General features: G+C 39.0%; 1 protein-coding gene across 5 annotated transcripts in view; it reads right to left on the reverse strand.

Moving 5' to 3' along the window:
• Positions 1–27,293, reverse strand: part of CUX1 (cut like homeobox 1) — a 536,633-nt gene that overhangs the window by 69,168 nt on the left and 440,172 nt on the right. For 4 of the 5 annotated variants that reach the window (XM_073616662.1, XM_073616663.1, XM_073616660.1 and 1 more), the window contains 2 exons: positions 26,541–26,805; positions 10,376–23,952 (listed from right to left, as the gene is read on the reverse strand). The exons of the other annotated variant lie outside the window; for it this stretch is intronic. In XM_073616662.1, coding sequence (XP_073472763.1) covers positions 23,265–23,952; positions 26,541–26,805 — 953 coding nt within the window. In that variant the 3' untranslated portion in view covers positions 10,376–23,264. Of the gene's footprint in view, positions 1–10,375; positions 23,953–26,540; positions 26,806–27,293 lie in introns of those variants that run through there. 5 annotated transcript variants of the gene reach the window in all.

The raw sequence follows: 27,293 nt of genomic DNA on the forward strand, positions 1-27,293 counted from the left end.
GCAACCAAACTGATAAGAGGCATGGAGGGGCTCATCTATGAGGAAAAATAAGAGGAAATTAATTTAATCTCTCTTGAGAAGAGGAGATTAAGGGAGAGATATGAACAACATGTATAAATAAATAGGTGGTCCATATAGTGAACTTGGTTATTATTATGAGTTATTCACTTTAAAGTCATCACAGATGACAAGGGGGCACTCTTTAAGTCTAGAGGAAAAGAGATTTCATCTCCAAATATGGAAAGGTTTCTTCACAGTAAGAAATGCTGTGAAATTTGGAATAGACTCCCTCAAGAGCTGGTTCTAGCCAGCTCAGTAGATTGCTTTAAAAAGGCCTGGATTCTTTCCTAAAGGTACATAATATAACTGGATAACTGCTGTAGCAAATATGATCATGCTTGGCTGGAGTTTTTAGCCTTCCTGTGGATCAACTGTGGGTATAGGATTGATATATGGGATTGTATGTTTTTTTTTATAATTGGTTGAACTAGATGGACTTGTGTCTTTTTTTCAACCTGACTATGTGACTATGTAACTTAAATCACATCATTAGCAAGAAAGGCTGCCCAAGAGTCTCACAGCTAGAATGCAAAAAAAGAAGCAACAACTACCAGAGCTGTTGAAGGTTCAGGACGCTGCCTGGGGAGAAAGCATTGGAAACAATGTAATTCAGAAGATCCCTCTAGGGAGAGGGAATACTGAGCATCATCTGAGGATACAGAATTTCTCAGAGGAGGAGAGGGAATGCCTATGTACGAAACAACTCCTGAGGGCAAGTTCTTACTAAGGCAGGAGCAGGGTGTCAGGTTACCTGAGGAGGTCTAAGTTATAGCTATGTACAGTAGCACAGGAAAAAACGCTGCAGGGCAGCTGAGATACAGTATCTCCCATAAGTGAATACACCCCTCACATTTTTGTAACATTTTATTATATCTTTTCATGTGGCAACACTGAAGAAATGACACATTGCTACAATTTAAAGTAGCGAGTGTACAGCTTGTGTAACAGTGTAAATTTGCTGTCCCCTCAACATACCTCAACACACAGCCACTAATGTCTAAACCGCTGGCAACAAAAGTGAGTACACCCCAAGTGAAAATGTCCACATTGGCCCCAATTAGCATATTTCTCCTCCCCGGTGTCATGTGACTCGTTAGTGTTACAAGGTCTCAGGTGTAAATGGGGAGCAGGTGTGTTAAATTTGGTGTTATCGCACTCACTCTCTCATACTGGTCACTGGAAGTTCAACATGGCACCTTATGGCAAAGAACTCTCTGAGGATCTGAAAAAAAGAATTGTTGCTCTACATAAAGATGGCCTAGACTTTAAGAAGATTGTCAAGACCCTGAAACTGAGCTGCAGAAAAGTGGCCAAGACCATACAGCAGTTTAACAGGTTCCACTCAGAACAGGCCTCGCCATGGTCGACCAAAGAAGTTGAGTGCACGTGCACCACGTCATATCCAGAGGTTGTCTTTGAGAAATAGACGTATGAGTGCTGCCAGCATTTCTGCAGAGGTTGAAGGGGTGGATGGTCAGCCTGTCAGTGCTCAGACCATACGCCTCACACTGCATCAAATTGGTCTGCATGGCTGTCATCCCAGAAGGAAGCCTCTTCTAAAGATGATGCACAAGAAAGCCCGCAAATAGTATGCTGAAGACAAGCAGACTAAGGACATGGATTACTGGAACCATGTCCTGTGGTCTGATGAGACCAAAATAAACTTATTTGGTTCAGATGGTGTCAAGCGTGTGTGGCGGCAACCAGATGAGGAGTACAAAGACAAGTGTGTCTTGCCTACAGTCAAAGATGGTGGTGGGAGTGGCATGGTCTGGGGCTGCATGAGTGCTGGCACTGGGGAGCTACAGTTCATTGAGGGAACCATGAATGCCAACATGTACTGTGCCATACTGAAGCCGAGCATTACGATCCCGAATAAACCTCCAAGACGACCACTGCCTTGCTAAAGAAGCAGAGGGTAAAGGTGATGGAAAGGCCAAGCATGTCTCCAGACTTAAACCCTATTGAGCATCTGTGGGGCATCCTCAAACGGAAGGTGGAGGAGCGCAAGGTCTCTAACATCCACCAGCTCTGTGATGTCATCATGGAGGAGTGAAAGAGGACGCCAGTGGCAACCTGTGAAGCTCTGGTGAACTCCATGCCCAAGAAGGTTAAGGTAGTGCTGGAAAATAATGGTGGCCACACAAGATATTGACACTTTGGGCCCACTTTGGACATTTTCACTTAGGGGTGTACTCACTTTTGTTGCCAGCAGTTTAGACATTAATGGCTGTGTGTTGAGTTATTTTGAGGAGACAGCAAATGTACACAGTTATACAAGCTGTACACTCACTACTTTACATTGTAGCAAAGTGTCATTTCTTCAGTGTTGTCACATGAAAAGATATAATAAAATATTTACAAAAATGTGAGGGGTGTACTCACTTTTGTGAGATACTGTACATGTATTGGCTCTATCCTGGAATACCAGGAAAATGCTCCCAGAACCAATAGCGGGATATAAGCTGGGATCACCCACAGCAGGGGAACTATTCTCTGTGTGTCTATGAGAAAACATGCTGTGCCACGTGGCAATCAGCAACTAGGCCCAATGTAAGGCATTACCATAAGTACTCAATCTGCAGCAGCCGGTTCTGATGAGGGTTTCAGATTGGCTGAAGTGACACAGTCACTGTAGGTGGGCAACGGAATGCAACCACAGAGCAGAGATCCATTGGAGCTTCAGCAGCAGAAGAGCAGAGATCCATTGGTGCTTCAGCAGCAGAAGTAGCAGTGGGATGGTGCTTCCTCCAGGCTGAAATGTTGAAAAACAGAATGCAAAGTGCACAGCACTCCACCTAGCAGATGACATCATCACTCGATTATCCAGCCCTAACCATTACTGCGGTATGATGGTGGTGGCAGCAATTGTAAAATGGTACCCAATAATACCAAGTGTGAGGTAGTTCCCAGCGCTTCAGCCCTACTGGTCCTACTCACTATGTAAGCCTTCAAAAATAGGATCACCCTAGAGGATGTTCCATGGCTCTGGACCTAGAAAGGACTCTGTGGCTAACTAACACAGTACACAAAGATTTGAAAGGGCCACAACAAACCTAGTGCCTAAAGGTCACATTCCAGTTAAGCCCCGCAATCTTCCAGTCCAGCGGGATCTGGGTATAGCCACCAAATCTGCTGCTGAGCAAATAGGTTGCTGGGTGGAGACTAGCTCAAGCAGCGTTTTTGAAGTCTTGATTAAAAGATACATTCACCTTTGAAAAAAAAATAAATGCACATCTTTTTGCAGGTAAAAAAATGTGCATTTATTATTTTTTATTTGGAGCCTGGAAAACATTGCACCCAAGATCAGATCGTGGGTGCCATGCAGGACTCTTGCAGACTTCTCAGTGTATATGTCTGCTCCTTGTAAAGCGCTGCAGCTGCTGGAACATGTTACATGTTCCAAAAAGAAAATAGATTCTAATTTCAGTATACTATTCACAGGGTGACACTGTGAGTATACAGGTAGCAGTGTGCCAACGTCCCAATAGTGGGCATTTACAGAAATCTAGCTTAAAAAAGTGGACTTTATAGGCACACAGAAAAAACGTCTAAAAGTAATAACTTGATTTATTTGGTAAACAATTGGTTGAGGAAATAGACGTTACATGTAAATATAAAGCAGACGCTGATACGAGACCAGGAGACTCCTGAACACCACGTAACATGGCTCTCTAGTTTTCAAGGTACTAGCCTCCTTGAGCCTCCAGATAGATTTTCTACATTATTCAAACAGACTCCACAACTACAGTAAGGTTGTGTTTTCTACCAGCACCTATGCCTTCCTAGATCTGTTTGGTGTTCATTTCTCCCTGGATACATCTGTACAATATTGCTTATCAGCAATACACTATATCATTTTTTTTAGGAGTCTGATAATTACACGACTGTCATTCTTCTGAAGAAGCGTACACAAACGCGCAACATGTCGAGCGACTGAGTGAACTATTGTGACCGGATACACACCCTGACCCACAGTATTCTTACCTTACTCGGATAGCACTTTGGGAATCCCAACTGCTGTCCCTCTAAATGTATTTTTGTATCTTGGTATCATAATAAGTGGTGCCAGTTTTTTCTATGTGTGGGGCTCATAAACATCATTTTTTTTTGGAAAGGGGGTCGAGCCTCAACTTCCAACGCCGCGGTAAAGGTCTAATCGTTTCTTAAATTTGACATACTATTTGGCCAGGAATCCATCCAAGCTTATAAGAGGGTTGGCCATTGGGAGATTGCAAGTTCTATCTTAGCATCAGTAGTGATGGGATTGTCGATATCTACCTTAATTTATAGCAGTAACGTAGGGAAAGGAATATTCTCCAAATAATTCGACAATTATACAGATATTAAGTAAAACAAAGAATAAAAGCATGTGAAGGCATCCAGAATCTCATGGGAAGATATCTCCAAATGGCCAGACGGTGTCATTATCTAAGGAATGAAGGTAGGAGAATGAACTGATCTTGCAAGGTAAGCAGAAGACCTGCTTTATCGTCACGTTCAATTATTTCTTGTTTATAATGTAACAATTTTTTTTGTGAGAACTAGGAGACGAAGCGCAAAGGTTCTGCGTTTATTAAGCCAGTCAGTTTAATTGTCCGGTGTAGAGGCAGTGGTGTAGAAAAGTTCAGTATGAAGCATGGCAGTCTAATTCTTCAGTGAGTATATTGTTGTATTAAATGATCACTAAAGATACATTTTTTTTTTTTTTTAAATAACAAACATTTTATACTTACCTCCACTGCGCAGCTCGTTTTGCACAGTGGCCCGAACCTGGTCTTCTGGGGTCCCTCGGCGGCTGTCTCGGCTCCCCCCCGCAAGGACTCAATGCTTTCATGAGAGCTCCCTCGCATGATGTTGAGTGCTTGCGGGAGCGCTCCCGTGATACAGCCGGCGGCCATAGCTGCTCACTGTATCACTCGGCCCCGCCCCCCCGCCACGCTGTGTCATTGAAAATGGCTACGCTGCTTTCAATCTATCCACTGTAACCAATGAACGGCCAGGCTGACCGGCAAAGAGGATGTTGGGGGCGAGCGTGGGACTTTCGAGGGGTCAGGTAAGTAAAACAGAGGGGCTGGGGGGGGCCGGTATTGTCAGATTTTTTTTATCTTAATGCATAGAATGCATTAAGGTGAAAAGACTTTTACCTTTACAACCCCTTTAATATAAAGGACATAAACATGCCCTGTAAAGTGGCTTTAAAGGCTTCCCACACCGAGCTAGGTGAGGTTGTGTGGAAGTTAAGATGCTAATATTCAGAGATACTCTAATGCCCCATACACACGATCAGAAATTCCCCCAGCCAAAGTCCGATGTGAGATTTTGGTCGGAAATTCCGACCATGTGTATGCTCCATCGTACTTCTGCTGGTGGAATTCCTGCCAGCAAAAGATTGAGAGCAGATTCTCTATTTTTCGGTCGGAAAAAATTCCGATTGGAAATTCTGATCGTCTGTACCAATTCCGACGCGCAAAATTCCTACACATGCTCAGAAACAATTTGAGGCATGCTCGGAAGCATTGAACTTCATTTTCTCGGCTCGTCGTAGTGTTGTACATCACCGCGTTCCTGATGGTCGAAAGTTCAGAGAACTTTTGTGTGACCGCCTTTATGTAAGCCAAGCTTGAGCCGAATTCCTTTGGAAAAACCATCCAAGTTTTTTCCGACGGAAAATCCGCTTGTGTGTACGGGGCATTAGAATTACCCTGTAACCACCTGATCATCCAGCTGTACAGGTTTAGACATCATGTGAAGCCCAGGGCCAGAGGGATCAAGGAGATAAATTTCATGTGCAAGAGGGGCATGGTCTGGGATGCCTCTCTGTAGGAATCTAGCATCAGATAGTAAAGTGAGGGTTACATGATAGGCAAAAGCTAGGTCAACTCTAGACATGGTATTATAAAATTCAGAATAAGGGGAATTGTTGGTCATCTTGATGCCTCCACTGCTACATATCAATCAAATCATATGTTTCTATACAGTCAGTAAATGATGCAGTCTATTAGAGCCATTCAAAAGATCCTAGGTTGGGTCTGGTACAGCATTAAAGTCTCCTACAAAAAAAAAAAAAAAAAAAAAAGGAGGTCCGTCTGTTACCGAACAGGAAAAATAGAGCAACTTTATTCAGTAGAATTGGAGTAAAGGGAGAAGGGCATAGATATTCACAAGTTTTAGTGTTCTGACAGCTATTTGCAGAAGAGTAAGTAAAATTAATTGACCTTCAGGGTACAAGGTGAAGTGGCATTAAAGGTTTTGGCGACTCAGTGCTTTTTGTGCACTAGAAGTTTTGGCCAAACCAAATAGGTCACTTGGAGACATACAATACGTGGCTTGTTTTTTTATTAAAAATGTAAACCACATGGATCATTTGAGAGGTGAAACCAAACCTCAGATATTCCAGGAAATAACTAGACATTTCAGAAATATTACAAATAGGTTGCAGGACAGTTTGAAATAGCATATGCGACAATGTTGCATAAACATATGAGAGTTGAAAACATGACAGACAACAAAAAAAATAAAACTATATACAGCAATAACCTGTCCCTCCCTGCTCTTCCATCCCAATGATAGAGCACACAGAGATCCTGGTTCCCCATGTGTCTCCCCGGGCAGAATATGGGTTGTAGGGTAATGGGGGCAAAATAAATGAAGAAACTCTGGTAATCAAAGACATAATGTGTTTGCCTAGAGTCAGTAGCTAGGTAGAACAAACACATAGATTATACATTGCTAATGTCCAGACCATAGCTTAATGGACTACCCATGGTTTGCACATAGCACCCATGTGTAGAGACAGAATAGGGTAGTAAAAAGTCCCAAGCAGGGCAAGGCTATGTCTGACCCATAACACTGTCAGGCATAACAGAGTAGGGAAAAGTTAAACCAGTATGAAACATTGAAAAGAAAACTTAGTGGTAAGATACTCATCTGGTCCCTCATGAGCAGTCATTGTGAGGAGGGGGTCTGAAGGACTCATCCAGTCAGATCATAACTTACTTTGCAGACGTAAAGAAAATTGCTTTATTCACACAGATCACCTAGGGCTTAGCAAGATATGGCAAGGCGTACCATGGGCCTTAATCCTGAAGGAGTTTTTTTTAACTTCAATGATATTATTATTAATAACGTTGCTCCAGGATGTCTGTCAGATTTCAATTGAACCAGTATTTTCCCTGAAGATATGCAGCCCCGAGGGTGGCAACCTTGCCTTTGAAGTTTAAGATCCTTGCAATCAGAGGTCGTGGAGAATCTACCGGCTGAGGACAATGGGGTGGAGTATGATGGGCTTGCTCGGTGGTGAATGATGGTGTCTTCCCGTGGGATATCTATAAGCCATGAGGTAAGGCATTGTACAGATGTCCCTTCAGATTTCTTGGGAAAGCCAAACAATCCAAGATTATTTTATCTTGACCTAGTTATCCAACGTGAGCCTGAGAAATCACCATCTCATGAGAGGAAGTCTTTGCAGTGGCAGAGTGTGGCGAAAGAGTATGCTCCAGGCTGCTAATGTGCTCTTCTGCAGCCCTGGTTCTCTCCCTCAGGTTGTGGACATCTTGCTGTAGGAGAACTCAATGTGGATGGTCTCAATTTTGGATGTCAGTGAGGCTTTACAGTCCCTGCTGCTGAAGATCATCCCCACAGCATGATCCTGCTACCACTATGCTTCATTGTTGGGATGGTATTGGGCCACCTGCCCACTATGAGCAGTGCCTGGTTTCTTCCAGACATAACATTTTTAATTAAGGCCAAACAGTTCATTCACAGTTCCTCACAGGTGCTTTTTTGAAAACTCCAAGCGGGCTTTCATGTGTTTTTCACCCAAGAGAGGCTTCCATTCAACCACTGTGTCATAAAGCTGACTGATTGGTGAAAGGCTGCAGTGATAGTTGTCCCTCTGGAACTTTGTCTCATCTTCACACGGGATCTCTGGAGCTCAGAGTGACTATCGGGTTCTTGGTCACATCTCTTACTAAGCCCTTCTCCTCCAATTGCTCAGTTTGGCCAGGGACCAGCTCTTGAAAGAATCCTGGTTGTGCCAAACGTCTTCCATGTGAGAACTATGGAGGCCACTGTGCTCTTGGAAACCTTCAGTGCAGCAGACATTTTTATTTGTAGCTTTTCCCAGATCTGTGTCTTGCAATAATCCTGTCTCTGAGCTCTGCAGACAGTTCCTTTGACCTCAGGGCTTTTGCTCCGATACAGTATGCATTGTCAGCTGTGAGGCCTTTCATAGAGAGGTGTGTGCCTTTGCAAATCATGTCCAATCAATTTAATATACCACAAGTTGACTCCAGTCAAGGTGTAGAAACATCTCAGCAACAATCAAGAGAAATAGGAGACACCTGAGCTAAATTTCAAGTGTTGTTGCAAAGGGTCTGAATACTTATGCCAATGTGATATTTCAGTTTTTCTGGTTCCATAAATTTGCAAACATTTCTAAAATTCTGTTTCCACTTTGTCATAATGAGTGTAGATTATTGAGAAAAAAATGAATTTAAACACCTGTAGTATCAGGCTACATAAAAAAATTGAAGGCGGTCGGAATACTTTAGGAATGCACTGTATACAGGCCATGTTTTCATATGGGGGTAGGTGTTCCCCTTTTTGTATGCTATTAAAAAATTAGCATAGATGGGGGGCCAACAGTTCAGAGTATTTCCTATAGTAGAGACCAGAAAAACCATCGGGGGCCTGGTGCTTAATGGCTGCCCCAATCTCCGCTATCGTGAAGGCTTTTTCCATTAGATCTATGAAGGCGGGGTAAGGGAAGATCATGAAACAACTGGGCCGATAATGTGTTTGGAAATTGTTTAGGTGCGGTGTATAGCCTAGAGTAAAAGTTCCCGCATGGTGAGTTATGGATTTTGAGTGGACAAACCACTACTAAGGTGTAATTTGGGGAGAGCCGGATTATAGCATCTCAGATTCATTTTCTTTGCTAAAAGTGTGCTGCGTTTGTTTCTTTAAGTGTAGTACCTATGTCTAGACCATCAGAGATATTTATCTGCCTTTGTTGTAAGGATACTTATAAGAGTGGAGTGGGCCGCTTCGATCCAATGTCTTAGGTCTTTATGTCCCTTTTCTGTTCTTCCATTATGTTCGCTAACACTCTTTCCTGACGTTTTATAGTGGCCTCTCTGTTGTGTTTTGCAACCAAGGCCATTTAGATAAGTTTGCCTTTAATCGTGGCCTTGTGAGCCACCCAGTTGGTGGCAGGGGACTTTTCCTCATTATCTTGAAAAAAATTTCATATTTCTGTTTCCACTTTGACGATAATCGGGTCATTAAGCATGGAAGCATTAGTGCGCCACGTGGATGCTTGTGGTTTAGACCAGAGACTTGAGAGGGAGAACTGTACTGAAAAATGGTCTGACCATGAGACTGAAAAATCAGAGGCTGAATCATGAATGGGAGTAGAAGGGACAGCATGAGGAGGTGATCTATAAGTGAGTATATGCCGAGCATGTAATTTTATCTTTTGTTGGCTACTTGTTTTAAATACTATAGTTCATAGATTTATGTACTATACCCCATAGATTTTATGTGATTAATTATCTTTTACACGTTTAATATATTTTTATTACATTTTAGGATTATTCATCTGTTAGTTATTGAATTGTATGTAAGATGTATCTGATATTATATTTCCCCCCATAATGTATTTACTTTGTATATTAGATTAATTTTAATTATCACCATTACATTGATATCAATATATATCATTACATTTTACATTGGATTCTTCCGCAAAATGTTTTAGTCGTTTTTCATCATATTTTTTGCTGTTGCTTTGAATGTTAGCCCAAAAGAAGTGGAAGTTTTTTTTTCCCTCAAAACAAGTTGCCTGTATTTGATGCTTTTAACTAAAAAAAATGTTTCATAAACTTTTCAAGTGATACAAACATTTGTACTAGGTGCTTAAAAAACTGATTGTCTATTGAGTGATTTGTTTGTTCTGATCAGACAGTCAGCTGCTTAAGACCAGAACAAAGTTCACATATACAATACTTTTATGTGGATCTGTGTCTTTGAAGGAAAACATGCTCCATTGTATAATTCTCACTTCATCAGAACCAATTCCCATGAACACTATGCATCAGCACTTGCCAAATCTTAATTGGTTTTCAACAGCGTGCAATACATTTCCTGTGGTGACACCATCAAACAGTTAATGAAACCTCATGATTTCATATTGTTTACCATTTTGGCACATAAAAAACAAATGCATATAAAATACATATTATACATATAACCTCAATTGTAAATGTTTGCTGTGTTGACCATTGAAAAGAATGACAAAACCACCAATGACTGTGTTTGTATAAAAGATATTTACTTCAATTATCACACCTAGGGTGCTAGTGAATAATAATAATAATAATAATACATTGTGTGAGATTCATACAGTGATATTGCTTCTCCATATCATATAGGGACCGTTGTACAGTGCTGAGAACAAACATTATTATGGCTACCCAAACAAAGACAGAACAATGCCTGCTGACGGGACCTCTTTTCCCACTGTTGCCAGCCATAAAAAACTTGTACTATATGTCTTAACAAATACCGATAAAGAAAAAGCTACAAAAGAGGAGTCACAGCAACACAACATGGGCTTCTCAAAGCTACGTGTACAAAAATTACACCTTTTTTGGTCAGTTGGGTCTCTTGTGAGGATTTTTTTTTTTTTTTTTCATCTTTAAATCTGTGATTGTGAATAACAAACAAGCTCTAAAACATCTAAGACTTAATGAGATACGGAAAAAAAAGAAAAAAAAAACACATAAAAAAAGAATACTGCTAAAATGTCAGACACCACAATACACTGGGGGAACTGAGCTTATTCAAATGTTCTCAGGAAACAAGGCTAAACAAGGATAAAACAATAAGTACATCACTTCTGAGTTCATCTTGTGCTGTGTTAGTAGTCAGGGCATTTATCAGCTGCACCCATCTTCATGGCAAGTAGTTATTGCACAAATATAAAGAGTTAGTTTCATACTAAAAAGGGACATGAAAAACATATTGATATTTTTTTTTAATTTCTTTTTACAGGTGACCGTCGTCTTTGGATGTAAGTCTCTGTCTTTTGCAATACTTATGCATTGGCAGAAGACTTGACACAGAAAATCCAAAGGGAAAATGTAAGATTTAAATTGAGTGATTTTTAAATAAAAACAAAAAGTAATATTGTCCTGGGGGCTGTAATGTATTTGTTAAAATGTGAACATCTGTAGTGGCAAATTTACAGTTTAAGCTCTTGTTAACTAATACAGAGCTTTCGCTGTACATTAATAGTTTTTAGGATTCATTAGACTGAAGATTAGTTAACAAAATTACTGTATGCAGTGAAGCTGCTATAGAACTTATTTTTAAATTATATATTCTGACCATTCTCCCTTTGCTTTAAAGTCTAATCTGTTGACCTGGAAACAGTGGAGGCAGCCATTTTGTAGGCTAGGCCAAATTGACGACACTAAATATGATGCAAAGTGCTTGCTAAAAAATACAAGACTGGTTGCCATGCCTTAAACCAACCAGGTTCTCACTTTTAAGTTGCTAGGGTAGGTTAGAAAGCAAAAGTATGAAGCAAACTGGTTGCAGTGTCAGCACATACAGCTTTCTCTCAAAAGTGAAAAAAATTAAAAGAAACTCTGCATTCTATATGCAAGGGGTCCCACTGGTTTCAATAAAAGGATAGCTGCCATTTCATAAATAAGGGTCAGCAAACAAAATGGCTGCTTTCACTTTTGGCATAGGTGACATATCACTCTTTCAAAAGCTTAGTCTGCAGAGATGACTAGAACCGTCTCAGTAGATATTTTCTGTAACAATGTGAATGAAAAATAATTTTACCAGACAAAAACAAGAATTTTTAAAAATATCATACAATATTTTGTATTTTGTGAAATCTCTTGAACATTTTGAAAGCCCAGAAAACAAAGTGCTATTTACCAATTGATACTCCAATGCATATATGAATTGATAATTTTTGTGTACTTAACAATTAAAATTGATACGCATATCGTATACTCCAGCTTCCCGCATTATACACAGCCCTGAATCTATTCATAAAGAAATAGTACAAGGTTAGCAAAAAAACATGTTATCTGCAATACATGTTGAATAAATATATGTTTACAGGCTCTAAGAGGCATTAGGCAGTATGTAAAAAAAATGTGGAAATTACTTTTGTGCAACTGGTTAAAAGGTTTGTGAATAAGGTACAATATATAAAAAAAATATTTGTGGATGCAACATAAAATAAAAAAAAAATAAAAAAAAGATTTTTATTGCGTCAAGTAGTATTTGCAGTAGCTTCATGAATACTAGGAAAACAACATCTTCGAAACATTTTATTTTTAAGCTAAAAGTATACCTGCCAACATTCCAAATCATAAGACTATTTGCATAGTCCATAACCTGCCTAGGCATAATCCACAAATGAATACTTTCAGTGGGCTGTGGAATAGTGTGGTTTTAGGTTTATGATCATGTACTAAGGCACATTCTGCAATATACTGTTTTTTTTAAATTTCCTCCCTATAAGGACGTTGGGGAAAATGATTTTAATTACCAGATTTAACACTATGGCCATCATTTTACCTTTCATTCTAAAACTTAATTAAAAACTTTTTGTGATAATGCCTTTGGTGGCCATATTTTATTTTTTTTGCTATACTTCTATTAATGGTCACAGAAGCGCATTTACTAATTTACTTCTAAGACTGAAAGTCAATCGATAGTGGGCTATTGTCGAGAACCACCCTGACTGTCTGACTGACAGCTGTCACTGACAGAGATAGCAACACCCATCCCCTTTCCTGCCTGTCAATCCAATCAGTGGAGAAACAGAGGGGAGCGGGGAAATTCCAGCAGAGGTGCCATTGGATGCAGAGACTGAGAGTTGTCCAATCAGCAGTTACATGATCTGTCAGCTCTCAGTAATAGAGCCGATGTGGAACAGCTGCAGTGGCAGGAGGAAACTGCAGCAAAAAAGTGAGCATGCATGTTTGCTTATTATTTTACGACCCTAAACTTCTCCTTCAAGAATCTAGAAAAGATTTAGAAGTCACAGGAAAAATAATTTCACTACTGAATAACAGGGTGGGATTGTGCTTTAAACAGCAGTGTGTTCTGGAATTGAAGTCTGTAGCAATAAGAGGACATACCATCCTCCCTACCATTTAGACATGTGGAAACAAAGAGTCTCCTTCTGTGCTCCCTGCTCCTAAGGTCTCTAAAAAAAACAAAAAAAACTTAGCACTGGGTTGGTACAACATTGTGGTAAACAATGTGGCGCATAAATGAACACTCAAAACACTGAAAATAAAGAGACAAACCTGTACGTAAAGAATCATATGCCAGAGGTCTTTAAAAACTAAGAAAGCCTAGGTAAATGCACAAATTGCTTGCTTTGAAACAGTTTATGGACCCAGTGATTTCATCTATGGTTTAGTCTTTCAGACATGGAAGACTCGTGAATTTACTTTATTTCTCTCTTTGTACAGTGCCTTGAAAAAGTATTCATACCCCTTGAAATTTTCCAAATTTTTTCGTATTACAACCAAAAATGTAAATGTATTTTATTGGGATTTTATGTGATAGACCAACACAGAGTGGCACATAAATATAAAGTGGAAGGAAAATGATATAAGGTTTTCAAATTTTTTCACAAATAAATATCTGAAAAGTGTGGCGTGCATTTGTATTTAGCCCCCTTTAATATGATACCCTTTAATAAAGTCTAGTGGAACCAATTGCCTTCAGAAGTCACCTATTAGTAAACAGAACCCATCTGTGTGTAATTTAATCTCAGTATAAATATAGCTGTTCTGTGAAGCCCTCAGAGGTTTGTTAGAGAATCTTAGTGAACAAACAGCATCATGAAGGCCAAGGAACACACCAGACAGGTCAGGGATAAAGTTGTGGAGAAGTTTAAAACAGGGTTGGGTTCTAAAAAAATATACCAAACTTTGAACATCTCACGGAGCACTGTTCAATCCGTCATCCGAAAATGGAAAGAGTATGGCAGAACTACAAACCTACCAAGACATGGCCGTCAACCTAAACGGACAGGCCGGGCAAGAAGAGCATTAATCAGAGCAGCAGCCAAGAGGCCCATGGTAACTCTGGAGGACCTGCAGAGATCCACAGCTCAGGTGGGAGAATCTGTCAACAGGACAACTATTAGTCATGCCCTCCACAAATCTGACCTTTATGGAAGAGTGGCATAACGAAAGCCATTGTTGAAAGAAAGTCATCCTGTTTGCAGTTTGCGAGAAGCCATGTGGGGGACACAGCAAACGTGGAAGAAAGTGCTCTGGTCAGATGAAACCAAAATTGAACCTTTTGGCCTAAAAGCAAAACGCTGTGTGTAGCAGAAAACTAACACTGCACATCACCCTGAACCCCTGAACATACCATCCCCACCATGAAACATGGTGGTGACAACATCATGTTGTGGGGATACTTTTCTTCAGCAGGACAGGTCAAGCTAGTCAGAGTTGATTGGAAGATGGATGGAGACAAATAGAGGGTAATCTTAGAAGAAAACCTGTTAGAGTCTGCAAAAGACTTGAGGCTGGGGTGGAGGTTCACCTTCAAGCAGGACAACGACCCTAAACATACAGCCAGCGTTACAATAGAATGGTTTAGATCACAGCCTACTCATGTGTTAGAATGGCCCAATCAAAGTCCAGACCCAAATCCAATTGAGAATCTGTGGCAAGACTTAAAAATTGCTGTTCTAGATGCTCTCCACCCAATCTGAGCTTGAGCTATTTTGCAAAGAAGAATGAGCAAATATTTCACTCTATATAGATGTGCAAAACTGGTAGAGATATCCCTAAAAAGACTTGCAGCTGTAATTGCAGCAAAAGGTGTTTCTACAAAGTATTGACTCAGGTGGGCTGAATACAAATGCACGCCACACTTTTCATATATTTGTAAAAAAATTTTGAAAACCATTTATCATTTTCATTCCACTTCACAATTATGTGCCACTTTGTGTTGGTCCATCAAATAAAATACATTTACATTTTTGGTTGTAACATGACAAAATGTGGAAAATTTCAAGGGGTGGGAATACTTTTTCAAGGGACTGAACATCTTAAGGCAAAATGGAAGTAGCCTCTAGCTTTTCTGAAACTGGCCAGCATTTTGTATTTGGGGATCAGAAGCTACAGGTAGAGCTTTACTGTTACTGCGCCAGTCCTAGTATGCTAACCAGAGGTCGGTAAAGTCACGGAAAGCCCACGTGAGGCCTACAAGAGATTCAGCTTTGTGAAAGATTTAATCAACAGATCTTCACTGCAAGTATCGAGAATTGCTGTAGGTTACAGTGTCTTGGACATGCACAGTCTCTTATGATGGACCCCTCTTGGAAACATGAGTACATTTCTTCTAGACATTATATCAGTTTGTTCCCTAAAAACAGAAGTTTGCTATTCACAGAAAAGCTTCTTTATAAGGCTATGGGGGAGGGAGGGGAAGGCACATGTAACATGTGAGGAACACAGCAATGATCAGACAGGCTTTTTAACGCACTGGATCATTTTTGTTCTGCAAGAATATTCATGCGGGGTGCTGTGCCCACCCTATACTGGATTGGTAATTGATCTGACCAAAAAGCTGGAAATGAGTGAATAATTTATGATTGATGAAGTGAGGAATGAGAAGTCATTTAAAATATCCCAACTATTGAGGGTGGATGGATAAGTTTCTCTTGACCCATCATCTTTGTAAGATTAATTAGATAGTCTTATTAAATTATCAATGCATAAAATGAATACAAAGTCCTAAATACTTAAAAAAACATAAAAATGTGTGTTGAGCATAAAATGAGTGCAATACCAGCCTTGCTCAGCTCCGAATGCCAGGACCTGTCTGCAGACCTATGCCGCGTACACACGGGCGGACTTTTCAACCGGACTGGTCTGACAGAATTTCGACGGACTTTTGACGGACTTCCGACAGACTTTTGAACGAAAGGACTTGCCTACACACGATCACACCAAAGTCCGACGGATTCGTACATGATGACGTACGACCGGACTAAAATAAGGAAGTTGATAGCCGGTAGCCAATAGCTGCCCTAGCGTGGGTTTTCGTCCGTCGGACTAGCATACAGATGAGTGGATTTTTCGACCGGACTCGAGTCCATCGGAAAGATTTGAAACATGTTTCAAATCTAAAGTCCGTCAGATTTTTGACTTGAAAAAGATTGCTGCAGATCCGATGGAGCCCACACACGATTGGATTGTCCGCCGAATTCGGTCCGTCGGACCACTCTGGTAAAAAAGTCCGCCGGTGTGTACACGGTATTAGGCCTCATGCATAATGGACATTATAAAAACAGCATTAGCTTTAGTTGTAGAATGCTGCGTTACAAAACACTAGTTTTTTAGTGTTTTGTAGCATTTTTGCATCAGCGGTTTTAAGCGTTTTTTGGTGTTTACATTTTTTAGCAAGACTATACTCCCACAATTGATTATGGCTCAAAAACGGTCATAAATGCCATAGCCACGTTTTTCAGCTTCTTTCAGAGTTAGAGCGTTTTTGCAGCTGAAAAACTCCTCTTCAAACCCACTAGTTCTGGGTTTTTTTCCAGCCAGAAAACATCCCTGTCAAAAAATGTGTATGGACACATAGGATAACATGCTGGAAAGTTTTCTGGCTGCAGAAAAAATGCCTGGAGTCAAAAACAGCAGCTGTAAAAACATTGTGTGCATGAGGCCTTATGACACAGTACACTGCAACAACATTCTCTTTTCTATAGAAAAAAAAAGGGGGAACAGGTGAATGATCACATCGATTTTCCAGTATGCTGCAAATTGTTAACAGCAAGTGCTTATTATTGCATGGGAATAGAAGCCTCCCATAAAAGCCTGACTGACAGAAGTGATGTTGAAAACATTCACTGAATTTAAACATATTGACCTGTGTATGACTTATGCAGGAATAGTGCAACAGTGCACTTTTCATACATGCTTTTAACAATAAATAGTGATCGAGTTAAGACCCCACTGTTATTGCTGGCAGTGTGAAGAGCAGTAGTGGCTACTTAAACTGGATATATATTGCCCCAAATCTTGACACTTAACAAAACACATGTTAAGTCATTTGTGAATGTGCAGCAAGAACACACACTCAAGAGAATTTTTTTTTTTTTGTAAAAAAAAAAAATCAGTTTTATGGATAGAAGAGTCAGTTTTCCTTATAACATAAAAATAATTTTCCCTTTAACCAAAGTTCTGCTGGGCAGTCAACACATGAGAACATGATGGATAAAATGCAGTGAATGGTGTGACATCTATTTGTTCTTGTTACGGTGACTAGGCTACCAGTTCCAGTCACAGCAATTGTTTTTCTACTGTTAGACGGAATGAGTCATAAAAGGGAAGTTTAAGCTTTACTGAAAATTTCAGTAACTGATACCAAAAACATGGTTTTACATAGGTGCTTATTGCCAAACATTACCCACTCCAGCTATTGTTAGTGATCAATTTCACAGAGATATAAAACCACATCCAGTATAGGCTAACAGTGGGAAAACCCCATGGGTACCATTCCTCTAAAATGGAGATGCTGTAATGAAATGCTAATGATCTCCAGAGCCTGGTGCCAAAATTTGAAATCAGACCTCACCATATCTCATGCAGAAAGCCTGCAGGAAAAGATTGAAATGTTATTTCTTTGATTTTTTTTACTTTTTATTTACCAAATGGGTAACATTTCATGCTGTTCCATAATAACTTGTTCATAGAATTAACCAGCAGATAAGATCAGGGAAAAACGGATGTCAATGAAAACTACTTACATTATATTTTGTATTGAATTAAGGCGAGATAACAAAGGGGAGATGAAAAAATGTTGGGAACCCCTTGCCTTATGCTCCTATGAGAAAGTAGCCTCTCTGCACCCCTATAGTTATGCCCTAGATAAGAGCATTTGCAGTCCATCTACAGGTGAGACATTTGGGGAGAGGGTAAATAGAACTGATGTGTTTGGTTCTACAAATAATAAGATTGCATAGATTACAATTGTAATGGACAATTACTAGTCCATTGAAAAGAGGTGACACTTGTACATACAGTGAAAATTAAAACCCATCTTAGGCAAATGGTGAATGGACATTGTCCATACACTGAAGGATAGTGGAAATTAAATGAACATTTCTCAGGTTTAACACATCAATAAGCAAAGTCTGAAACAACACATTAAAGCACCTAAATAATATACAACTGAAATGCAGCTGTATAATAGGTGATGTTTAAATGCAGAAACTATGGGGGAAAAAAACTAAACTCGAATGTTAAAAATGAAAAAAATATATATCATTTTGTTTTCAATTAAGGCTAAAGTGGCCATGCTGTGTGTTAAATACAATTGCCCTTGCAGTCCAGTCTGGTCCAGCTTTAAGGACCTATTCTGTGTGCTACTACCAGCTTTTGTGGTAGTGGTGAACTCACTACTGAAACCAATGAGGATGTCATGTAGCTCCTCTAGACAGACATATCACACAGAGCAAATTAAAAAGGTTGATAGAAACCCAGTGCACTATTTCACATACATATTACCAGATTCGTTTAGAATATTCATATCTGGTTTGTGATTTACATGGTGACTAGAGTCTTAAAGTAAATTAGGTATCTTAATTAAAATAAATTAAAATAAATGTCAGTTCAAAAAGATTTGTACGTGACATTTTAATAATATGAATTTGGGAGAACTTTCTCTCTGAACGGAGACAAAAGAACATACATCACAGAACTGATCTGCAGTAAACTGAATATTTTGTATTACCCCTTCTAGTCCTGATCCACATCAAACTAAGCTTAAATGTGCCAATTCAATTTAGGGATGTTTGAGTTGGTTTATTTATTTTTATTGTATAAAATAACGAATCCTACTCTCTACAATCTGATATGAAAATGAGCACAATGCATTATGAATTTATATAAATATTTATATATTGCAGCTACCAGTTCTTAAATATGCTGGCTGCATATTTCTGCACATTTTCCTTTTTTTTTTTTTGCCTGGTGATCCTGCCATTAACATACGCCCAGTCCTAGGATGATAATGCTTACTTGCCCTTCTTTATCAAGTCAACCGAAACAAGATAGGACTATGGAACACCACCCCCTCTACTGTCCATTACATAGCTGGGTGGGGTTCTGCAGTTCTCAAAGAACAATGTAACTGATAACAGTCAGCACAGGATTTTGTTTTAACTCACAAGATTCCTAGCAAGAGCAACAGGTATTTTTCAGAACTAATTAGATTGCTTTCAATGGTACATTTAACAGACCAAAAGGGACAAAATAAGATCATAATTAGGGTTTTTATAATCTTTAAATAGCAGTGCCATCAATCTTAGTGCTAACTTCCTGTTATCTACTGCACAACAGCCTTCATACCGAGAAAGTGAGCGTAGCAGTGCTGTAAGCCAACCAGGCTTTACAGCATTGCACAGTGCTATGAATCCAACAAATGAAGCTTGCTAATTTAGGAGAGCACGAGAGTTACTAATGGAGTCTAGACCAAGCTGTATTGCTTTGACTACAGTGAATAAAAGAAAATATCAGGGACCTGGCTATGGTGTCTGAGCAAGGGTTGATGGATTAGAAAACTGGTAGTAAGACAGTTCACACACATATGCCTTTTGAATATGTATTTAGGGCTTTCCCTCTAACTACACTTAAAAGTGCCCTGTTACTAAGCAACTGTGAACAGTTTTGAGCATAGCATGCAAAGTAGGGGTATGACCAAAGTGGTAATGGCATGATGATGATAAACAGGTGTGTGTGTTAAAATCTTTGGAAATGTTGGCAGGTATAGTGTAATAGAATTCAGGATCTAAAAGGATATGTTGTCCAGTAAACGTTAAATAAGGCAGCACAATTTCTCTGCCTGTGAGGCATGTACCCTTAGTTTACTAATGCCTATTAACCTTTGAACAGAAACTTGGTGTTTAAGAGGTAAGAAATAGCACTGGGCCTGAAATACATTAAATCAGAATGAAAGCCACCCCTAGAAGAATTCCTTGCTAAAATTTAGCATTATTTTACTTTCAATATGCCTATGGCAGAAGCAGAGAAACAGGTTAGTTCAGACGTCATGGGTCTTCCTGTAAAGGGCATTAAAGAGGACCTTTACTCAAATAGTCCACATTTAAAGCCTACGTTTTGACAAAAAAATAATAATAAAGAATAAGCACAAGGCATATTACTTATTTTCAGTGAGATGTGTTCTCATCTAGCAGAAATCTTCCTCCTCTGATGCCCACACTCCCCTACTACAGTAATCTTCCAGCGAGACGGGGGGATATTAGAATTAAAATCATCCTGACGGGCGCTTACTGAGAGTGGCCAATTATGCCTGCCTTTTCCACCCACCTTCTCCATTCAAAGAAACTGTGCTACAGCTTTTCTATGAAAGCAACATAATCTACCAATAGAGGGGGCAGACCTTTCAATCATCCACCCACCTATCCTCCATTCATAGATTATTTTTCATTCATAAAAGCTGTTCTACGATCTCTATGAATGGAGGAGCTGGGTAGAAAGAGTGGGCATAGTCTTGACATACTCTTGACAAGTGCTCTCAGTTCTATTACCCCATCACACCAGAAGATTATAGCAGTAGGGGTGGGGGGCATCAGAGGAGGAAGATTCTGCTAAACTAGGAAACAGCAGCACAATAGACACATCTCACTGAATGTAAGTAATGTCCCTTGTGCTTGTTCTGTCTTTATTTATATATGTATTTTTTTTTTAAAGAACACTTAGGCTTTAAATAAAGGCAAAAAATCCATGACTGCACTGAAAGTCTACTCCAGGTTGGGACACACTTAGAATAATTTCCAGTGGGAGAAGTCTGAAGAAACTATTTAACATGTCCAAAACATCTCAACTGGCTCTTTTAAATTTTAAAGTTCAGGGTGAAATTTTTCATTAAAATTCAACAATAATGTACTGTTTTGGCTTTTTATAATTTGTAAGATTCTGTTTAATTGGGCACATTTGAATATATTGACAAAAAAAAATTAAACAACTATATTAAATTATTATATATTAAAAGAAGATGACATAAAAATATGTTTTTATTTCCTCTAACTTGCCTGTTTTGTTGCCTCTTAGAGCCACTTTCACTTATTTGCATTTTTTGTTTTCTGTATTGTTTACCATCAAGAAATTTGTCTCTGTTAAAACCTGAAGTGCTACTGCATCTTACCAAAGCATGTAAAGAGTATCTTTTGTGGTTCTACACATTAAACTTTGTCTACTAAATAATACAAGCTCAATGAGGTTTAGCATAGGAGAGTGTAGCTAGAAACACAACACTCCTATCCCCTATATGAAAAAGGGACCCGAAATAAAAAATAAAATCAACAAAAACGTAATATTATTAAAACATAAGTAACAAATGCACCAAATAACGTCATCAAAAGATGCTGACCTAAGACACAATGCTCCAATGATACACGATAAGATCAAAGAAAAAAAAATCTTTAAAATCAATAATATACAGTATGACAACTACATCTTGTAAATTATACCCAATACTGCCGGCAGTCTATCCCTCTAAAGAATATTTGCCCCCGTTTCATCCCTTCCTAACAATCAGATAATAAAATACAGCACCTATAAATAAGCAAAAAAAATATATATATACTGAAATCATCTATTGTTAGTTTTTAAGATATGGCGATAAACGAGCCTAGTTCAGCAAATCTTGTAGAAGCCATAGCAGATCAACCAGCTTATTGAAAAAAGGTGGCAGTAATGCACTCTATGTGTGCACAAATACATAAGAAAATACACAGACTTATAAAATTGCATACACGGGTAATCTCACACGTCTCTGTTCTCTCTCACACACATATTGACAGCTAGAAGGAACAGGATACAAATTGGAATGGGTGTCGTACTTAAAACAAGAGACTATGCTTGTATAAAAAGATTGCTTAGAGCCACAAATGCAGTGTTTGTTAAACGGTTGTTTTGGTTTTAGGTTCTATTTACATAGTACTATGTAAGAGAGGTTTGTTGTGTTTCTGTTTTTTTACAAAAAGTTTTTGATTAGTCTGCATTTAAAATGTCTTTTAAACTCATTCTGCTGGCAGCATATTTGGTAATAATATAACTTATTAAAGTCAGATGTTGTCCGTTGAAGTAATGCAACAGATAGAATGATTCTACGAAGGGAATACTGTAAGGGTTTATTTATAGCCCACTAATCAACCAGTACAGGTCTGCCATTCCAACTTGTACCCTTCTGCCCTCCCAAAATATGAGGTCTGATCAGCGTGCTCTGTGGTTAGAGGTTAAAAAGCAGATTATAAAATACCTAAATTCAGATCTTTTTTTTTTTTTTTGTCCTGATTTGGCCTAAAATGGAGTGTAATAAACAAACTCTGATCTGGAAAAGACCAGAATCGGTTAAAGCTATGAAACAATGTGCACTGGATATCTATTTTCACTAACAAGAAAAACACTACGTCAGCTACCACAAATTAAGATATTTTCCTGATGTGAATTTTTGTTAGAAAATAAGTGGAGTCGTGTGTTTAATTTCATCTCAGAGTTCCAAGCAGGCATTTTTTTCTTCTTGAAAATAGGATTCCAAACTAGTGTGTTTAGAGTCAGTTGACTGTGCAATCTCTTAGTGGCAACTGAAACAGCTACTAAAAATGAAAACTAAAAGAATAAAAAGGACAACATTTTTTCCTGAAAAAATCTCCTCCTTTTCCTGGTATAAGAAGATCATAGTGTATTATCGCTCTATGGCCATTACATGGCAGATAAAAAGCCCCATTAACTTTGTGGGTTCAATCTCTTTTTTTTCCTCTATTTCATTTTTTTTTTTTTAGTTTTTTTTGTACTTTTTTTAAGCCCACGTTAAAAAAGTGGGCACAAGGCAAAGCTGTAAGTTATTCCAGAAAGTGTGAAAATCACTTGGGCAATTGTAAAAACACTTCAGGGTACAAAAAAGCTTGACTACATATTTCAGTTTTCGTCCTCGAAAACACAACATAAAAGTGGGCTTAATGCTCCTTTTTGTATTCTATATGCACCTTGGCCTATGGCGTTTTTGCCCTGTGGCCTGCAGGGCGATAAGTGCGCAATACGATATAACCAGTGAAAAGTCCAATTTAATTCCCCTAGTTTGCTGCAACCAGGGTTAACTTAATCTCAAAACTCCCATTCGATAGGCTCTTCCCGGCTAGCGGCCTTCTCTAAACGATGAATTATGCTGTTCAAGTTTGCGGCTTTCTTTTTCCTCAAGGTGTTGTCCCGTGTGTTTTTGGAACTTGATGTCTCAGAAAAGCTGAACAAGCTCTGGATAGAGTTTCCTTTCTGTGAGCTTGTACTTGGCACGCTGGATAGTTTCTCAGAATCCTCTTTAGGTTTTTGGAAACCTTCCTTCGTGGGAAGCAAGCTTGAGGCAGCTGAGGTAGAGGCATGCTTTTCAGTAGCAGATTTCGGTGTTGTGTCTAAAGTTTCCCCAGAACACCGAGTTCCAGGAAGGGAAGTCCGACTTTGCAGCTTTCTCCGGCCTTCCTCCTCCCTATCAACTAAGATGTCTCTGTCTGACCGGATGGATTCTGGTTTCTCAGTAGATCTAGCATCTTCACCCTCTTCAAAAGCTGAATCAGTCTGTCCTCCCTGAGACTTTGAGTTGTCACTGTTGAATTCATCTCCTTCTAATAGACCATGCTTCCCATCACTTGTGCTTTCCATGTCTACTCCATCACAGCTATCTCCCTCTGAACTTTGGGCTGCTCTACTGCTTGTAGCTGATGGAGAATCACTGGAACCAATTTGTCCGTGGCTTCCTGCTTGAATTTCTTCAATGAACAGTTCTCTGCGAATACGAGACCTGCAGAAGAGAAACAAAAAAACAGTTTTATAAATTATGAAGAATATTCAGGTTTACTTCTAAGGCCTCACACACACAAGTCATTTTTTTATTTAACTCTCCTAGAAGCCAGCGTAGTTTTTGCAGGAAAAATCCTGATGCTTGTACAAGCATTTAGGCACGTTTACATGTGTTAAGCGCTTGGGCATTAATGCATTTAACTGGCCAGAATAAATTATTTATTTTGGTCATTGAAATAATTTAACACTCAAGCGCTAAACGTACCTAGTGTTAACACATGTTTAGGCCCATTTAGACACACTTGCAAGCTTCAAGTGTTTTTTTCTGCCCAAACTCTGCTGCTCCTGGATGCACCGGCAGAGAGTTTTTTTTCTGCCTGTAAAAGTGTCTAAAAGTCTACGTGTGTATGGACACATACGCTAGCATGCAGGGGAGTTTAGAGGCAGGAAAAAAATGCCAGACACCCCTAGGAGCAGCTGCAAAAACGTCCAGTGTACATGAGGCCTAACTAGTCAAATAATTAAACATCATATGTCTTTGGCTGACTAAAAGCAAGCAAATTATAGTGTAGCTAATGATTTTTACTGGTCCATCTGAATCGGGTTGCTACACAAGCTCTATGTTTCTGCTAGATCATAAAAAACCTTCAGGACAGTGCTAGCCAAAATTCTTGAAAAAGAGACTCAAGTACACCTCCCAACATCACCAAGTGGCCACACATAATATTCAGTGTAGGTAATACTATAAAAAATTGTGGACTGCAACAATTTAATGCAAATTGGATAATTGGACATACAAACGTAATCAGTTTTTCTGAATACACAGCAATATCTTCTGTTATGCCCATTAGCTATCCTGTACGAAAGAGGTTTATTTTGTCTGACGATGGTTCATCCTATGCATCATATTTGTCTCTCGAGTACACAAATATATGGCTTTCCTTTTTTGTTTTAATTTTGATGTATTTCTTTTCTGGCCACTCTGATGTAATAGTATGGTCACCTTGTTACAAATACTTGCTTACATACTGATGGCTTTGTATTTGTAATTTTTCTCAATCAACAGTTTGTAAATGGAAAAATTGTGGACTGTAAGAAAATGTCAGATTGGGTAAAGGTTACGAACTATTGCTAAAGATCAGTCATTACAGTCCCTTTACAGACCAATACTTATCACAATCAGTATTCATCACTGAATCCTGGGCAGTACTGAAGCCAAAGGCCCTCAATCAATCACTTGCAAACATTTTTAATACCTATTTCAATGTACAAATCACTACCACAATAAATGCAATAAATGATAAAACCAGCTCATGTAAAATATATACCAACTCTCATCTAAACCTAACTTCCTCATTGAAGCTATGTGCATATCACTGATATTAAACGTGAAAGCGCTGGACTTTCTTTTACACCACTAGGTCCTTTGATACCCATACTACAACCAAATAAACATTTCTACTTGTGACCCTTTGTTAATACATTTGGACCACATACATTATAGAACATTTCCAATAGTGCAGTGCCAAAAAAAGTGTTTAACAAAATGTTCCAAACATGGGATGTATGTATGCATATCTCAGTACTAGACTTTTTTGTACAAACATCATGTCTAGCACTGAGCCTTGTCTGTATCCCATTTTTGTAACAATTTTTTTGTTAATTTGTATAGATCATTAGCGAAGATTCTGCACCAATTATATGAAAGGAAGGGATCTATGAGACATTGCTTATTTCATTATTTTATTAATGTCTTGTAATGTTCAGCAAAGAGAAGTATTCAGAGATTGATTTTTGAAAAAAATCGTAATCAGATTATTACAAGTTGGTACATGAAAGGTTACTACAAGTAAATGATAATCCTACAAATGAAATGATGGATCTGAATGCTAGCCCCTGCTGATGCCCCATTGGACAAAACATGTAAGGTGGAGTTTGTTCATCTGACTTCATTACATCTTCACTTTTGAATCAATAGTACCGGTTTTTGCTGTATGTATTATTAGGTATAGTATAACGGCAGGTTTAGCTGTAATGTCTTAGTATTGTTTTTAAATAAAATTGATGAAGGGCAATGCTTACACTATCTGTGATTATTGCTTTTAGTTCTTCAGATGTTGCAAGTAACAGTTATCCTTAGACACAATTGAAGGCGCATGCAATAGCGTCCTCTAATATGCACATGGACATTTAAGTTTCCTGTGCACCAGAGTGGATGTATGATATTGGCAAAAGTGCTGTAAGATTTCAGATTTTTTTCTGCTAGGAAAACATCAGTGATCAGCTGACAAATTCTCCCCCAAAAGGCTTGGTCAGAAATTGCCTGGCAAGATCAGGTTTATATGAATATGATTAAAGCCTGATCTGATTACTTGTTAGACTGGGTAAAGCTAATCCTGTCAGTAAGTGCCTTAACAAATTGCAACCGATCAGAAGTAACCCGCCTACCTATTATAGATTTACTATTGGTTGCACTTAGCATATTCTCTTGGCACTGCCTTAAAGGATAAGTCAGTTTATATTTAGAACCCATACCAGAAATCCTGTGTATTCCCAGTATAAAATGCTTGGCTCAGTAGCGGGTTTTACCTGTAATTATGGAACCAGTTAATAACAGTGCTGGTTTTCAGGTTTAGCTGTGTGGCAAGCTCCTCTATAGTTTTTGGAGAAGGGTATGGCTTTTGCTGGTAAGCCCTTTTCAGGGCTTCTTTCTCCTCTGGAGCCAGCACCACTCGTGGCTTCTTCAGATGATGTTGTGGCTGGGGACTGGAACCCTGGCTGTAATCCAGGCTTGCAGATGGAGGGTCACATGGCTGACTGTCACTCACTGAGCTGTGTCGTCTTTTCATATATGCTGCAAGTAAGAATGAAAAACATTTATTGATTTCCACCTCAGAAAATAAACAAAGAATCATCCAAATTCCCATACAACCTTAATGAGAACCAAATCCCCACTATACAGAGCTTTAGTTAGACCTAATTTAGAATACTGTGTCCAGTTCTGGAGACCACACTTATAAAATGATATTGAAAATACAGTCTGAGTCTAGAGACAGGCAAAAAATGGTGAAGAATCTGAGGAATAAAACATATCAAGTAAGACTGCAGGGACCTTAATAAGTACAGCCTCATAGAAAGAAGGAAAACCAGAAACATGATCAAAACCTTTAAATACGGGGGTTTAGGAGGGCATAATTCTCATGACGTTTAGATCAAGAACACAGGGGCAAGACCATAAACCACTAACCTTAGAAAGTATTATATTACTGAAAATGTAGCATACGTAGTGAATTGCTCAACAGTGAATTTAAGCATGCTTGGGATAAACATAGGTCTCAGACA

Source organism: Aquarana catesbeiana, linkage group LG02, assembly GCF_042186555.1.
Source record: "Aquarana catesbeiana isolate 2022-GZ linkage group LG02, ASM4218655v1, whole genome shotgun sequence".
Classification (NCBI taxonomy): domain Eukaryota; kingdom Metazoa; phylum Chordata; class Amphibia; order Anura; family Ranidae; genus Aquarana; species Aquarana catesbeiana.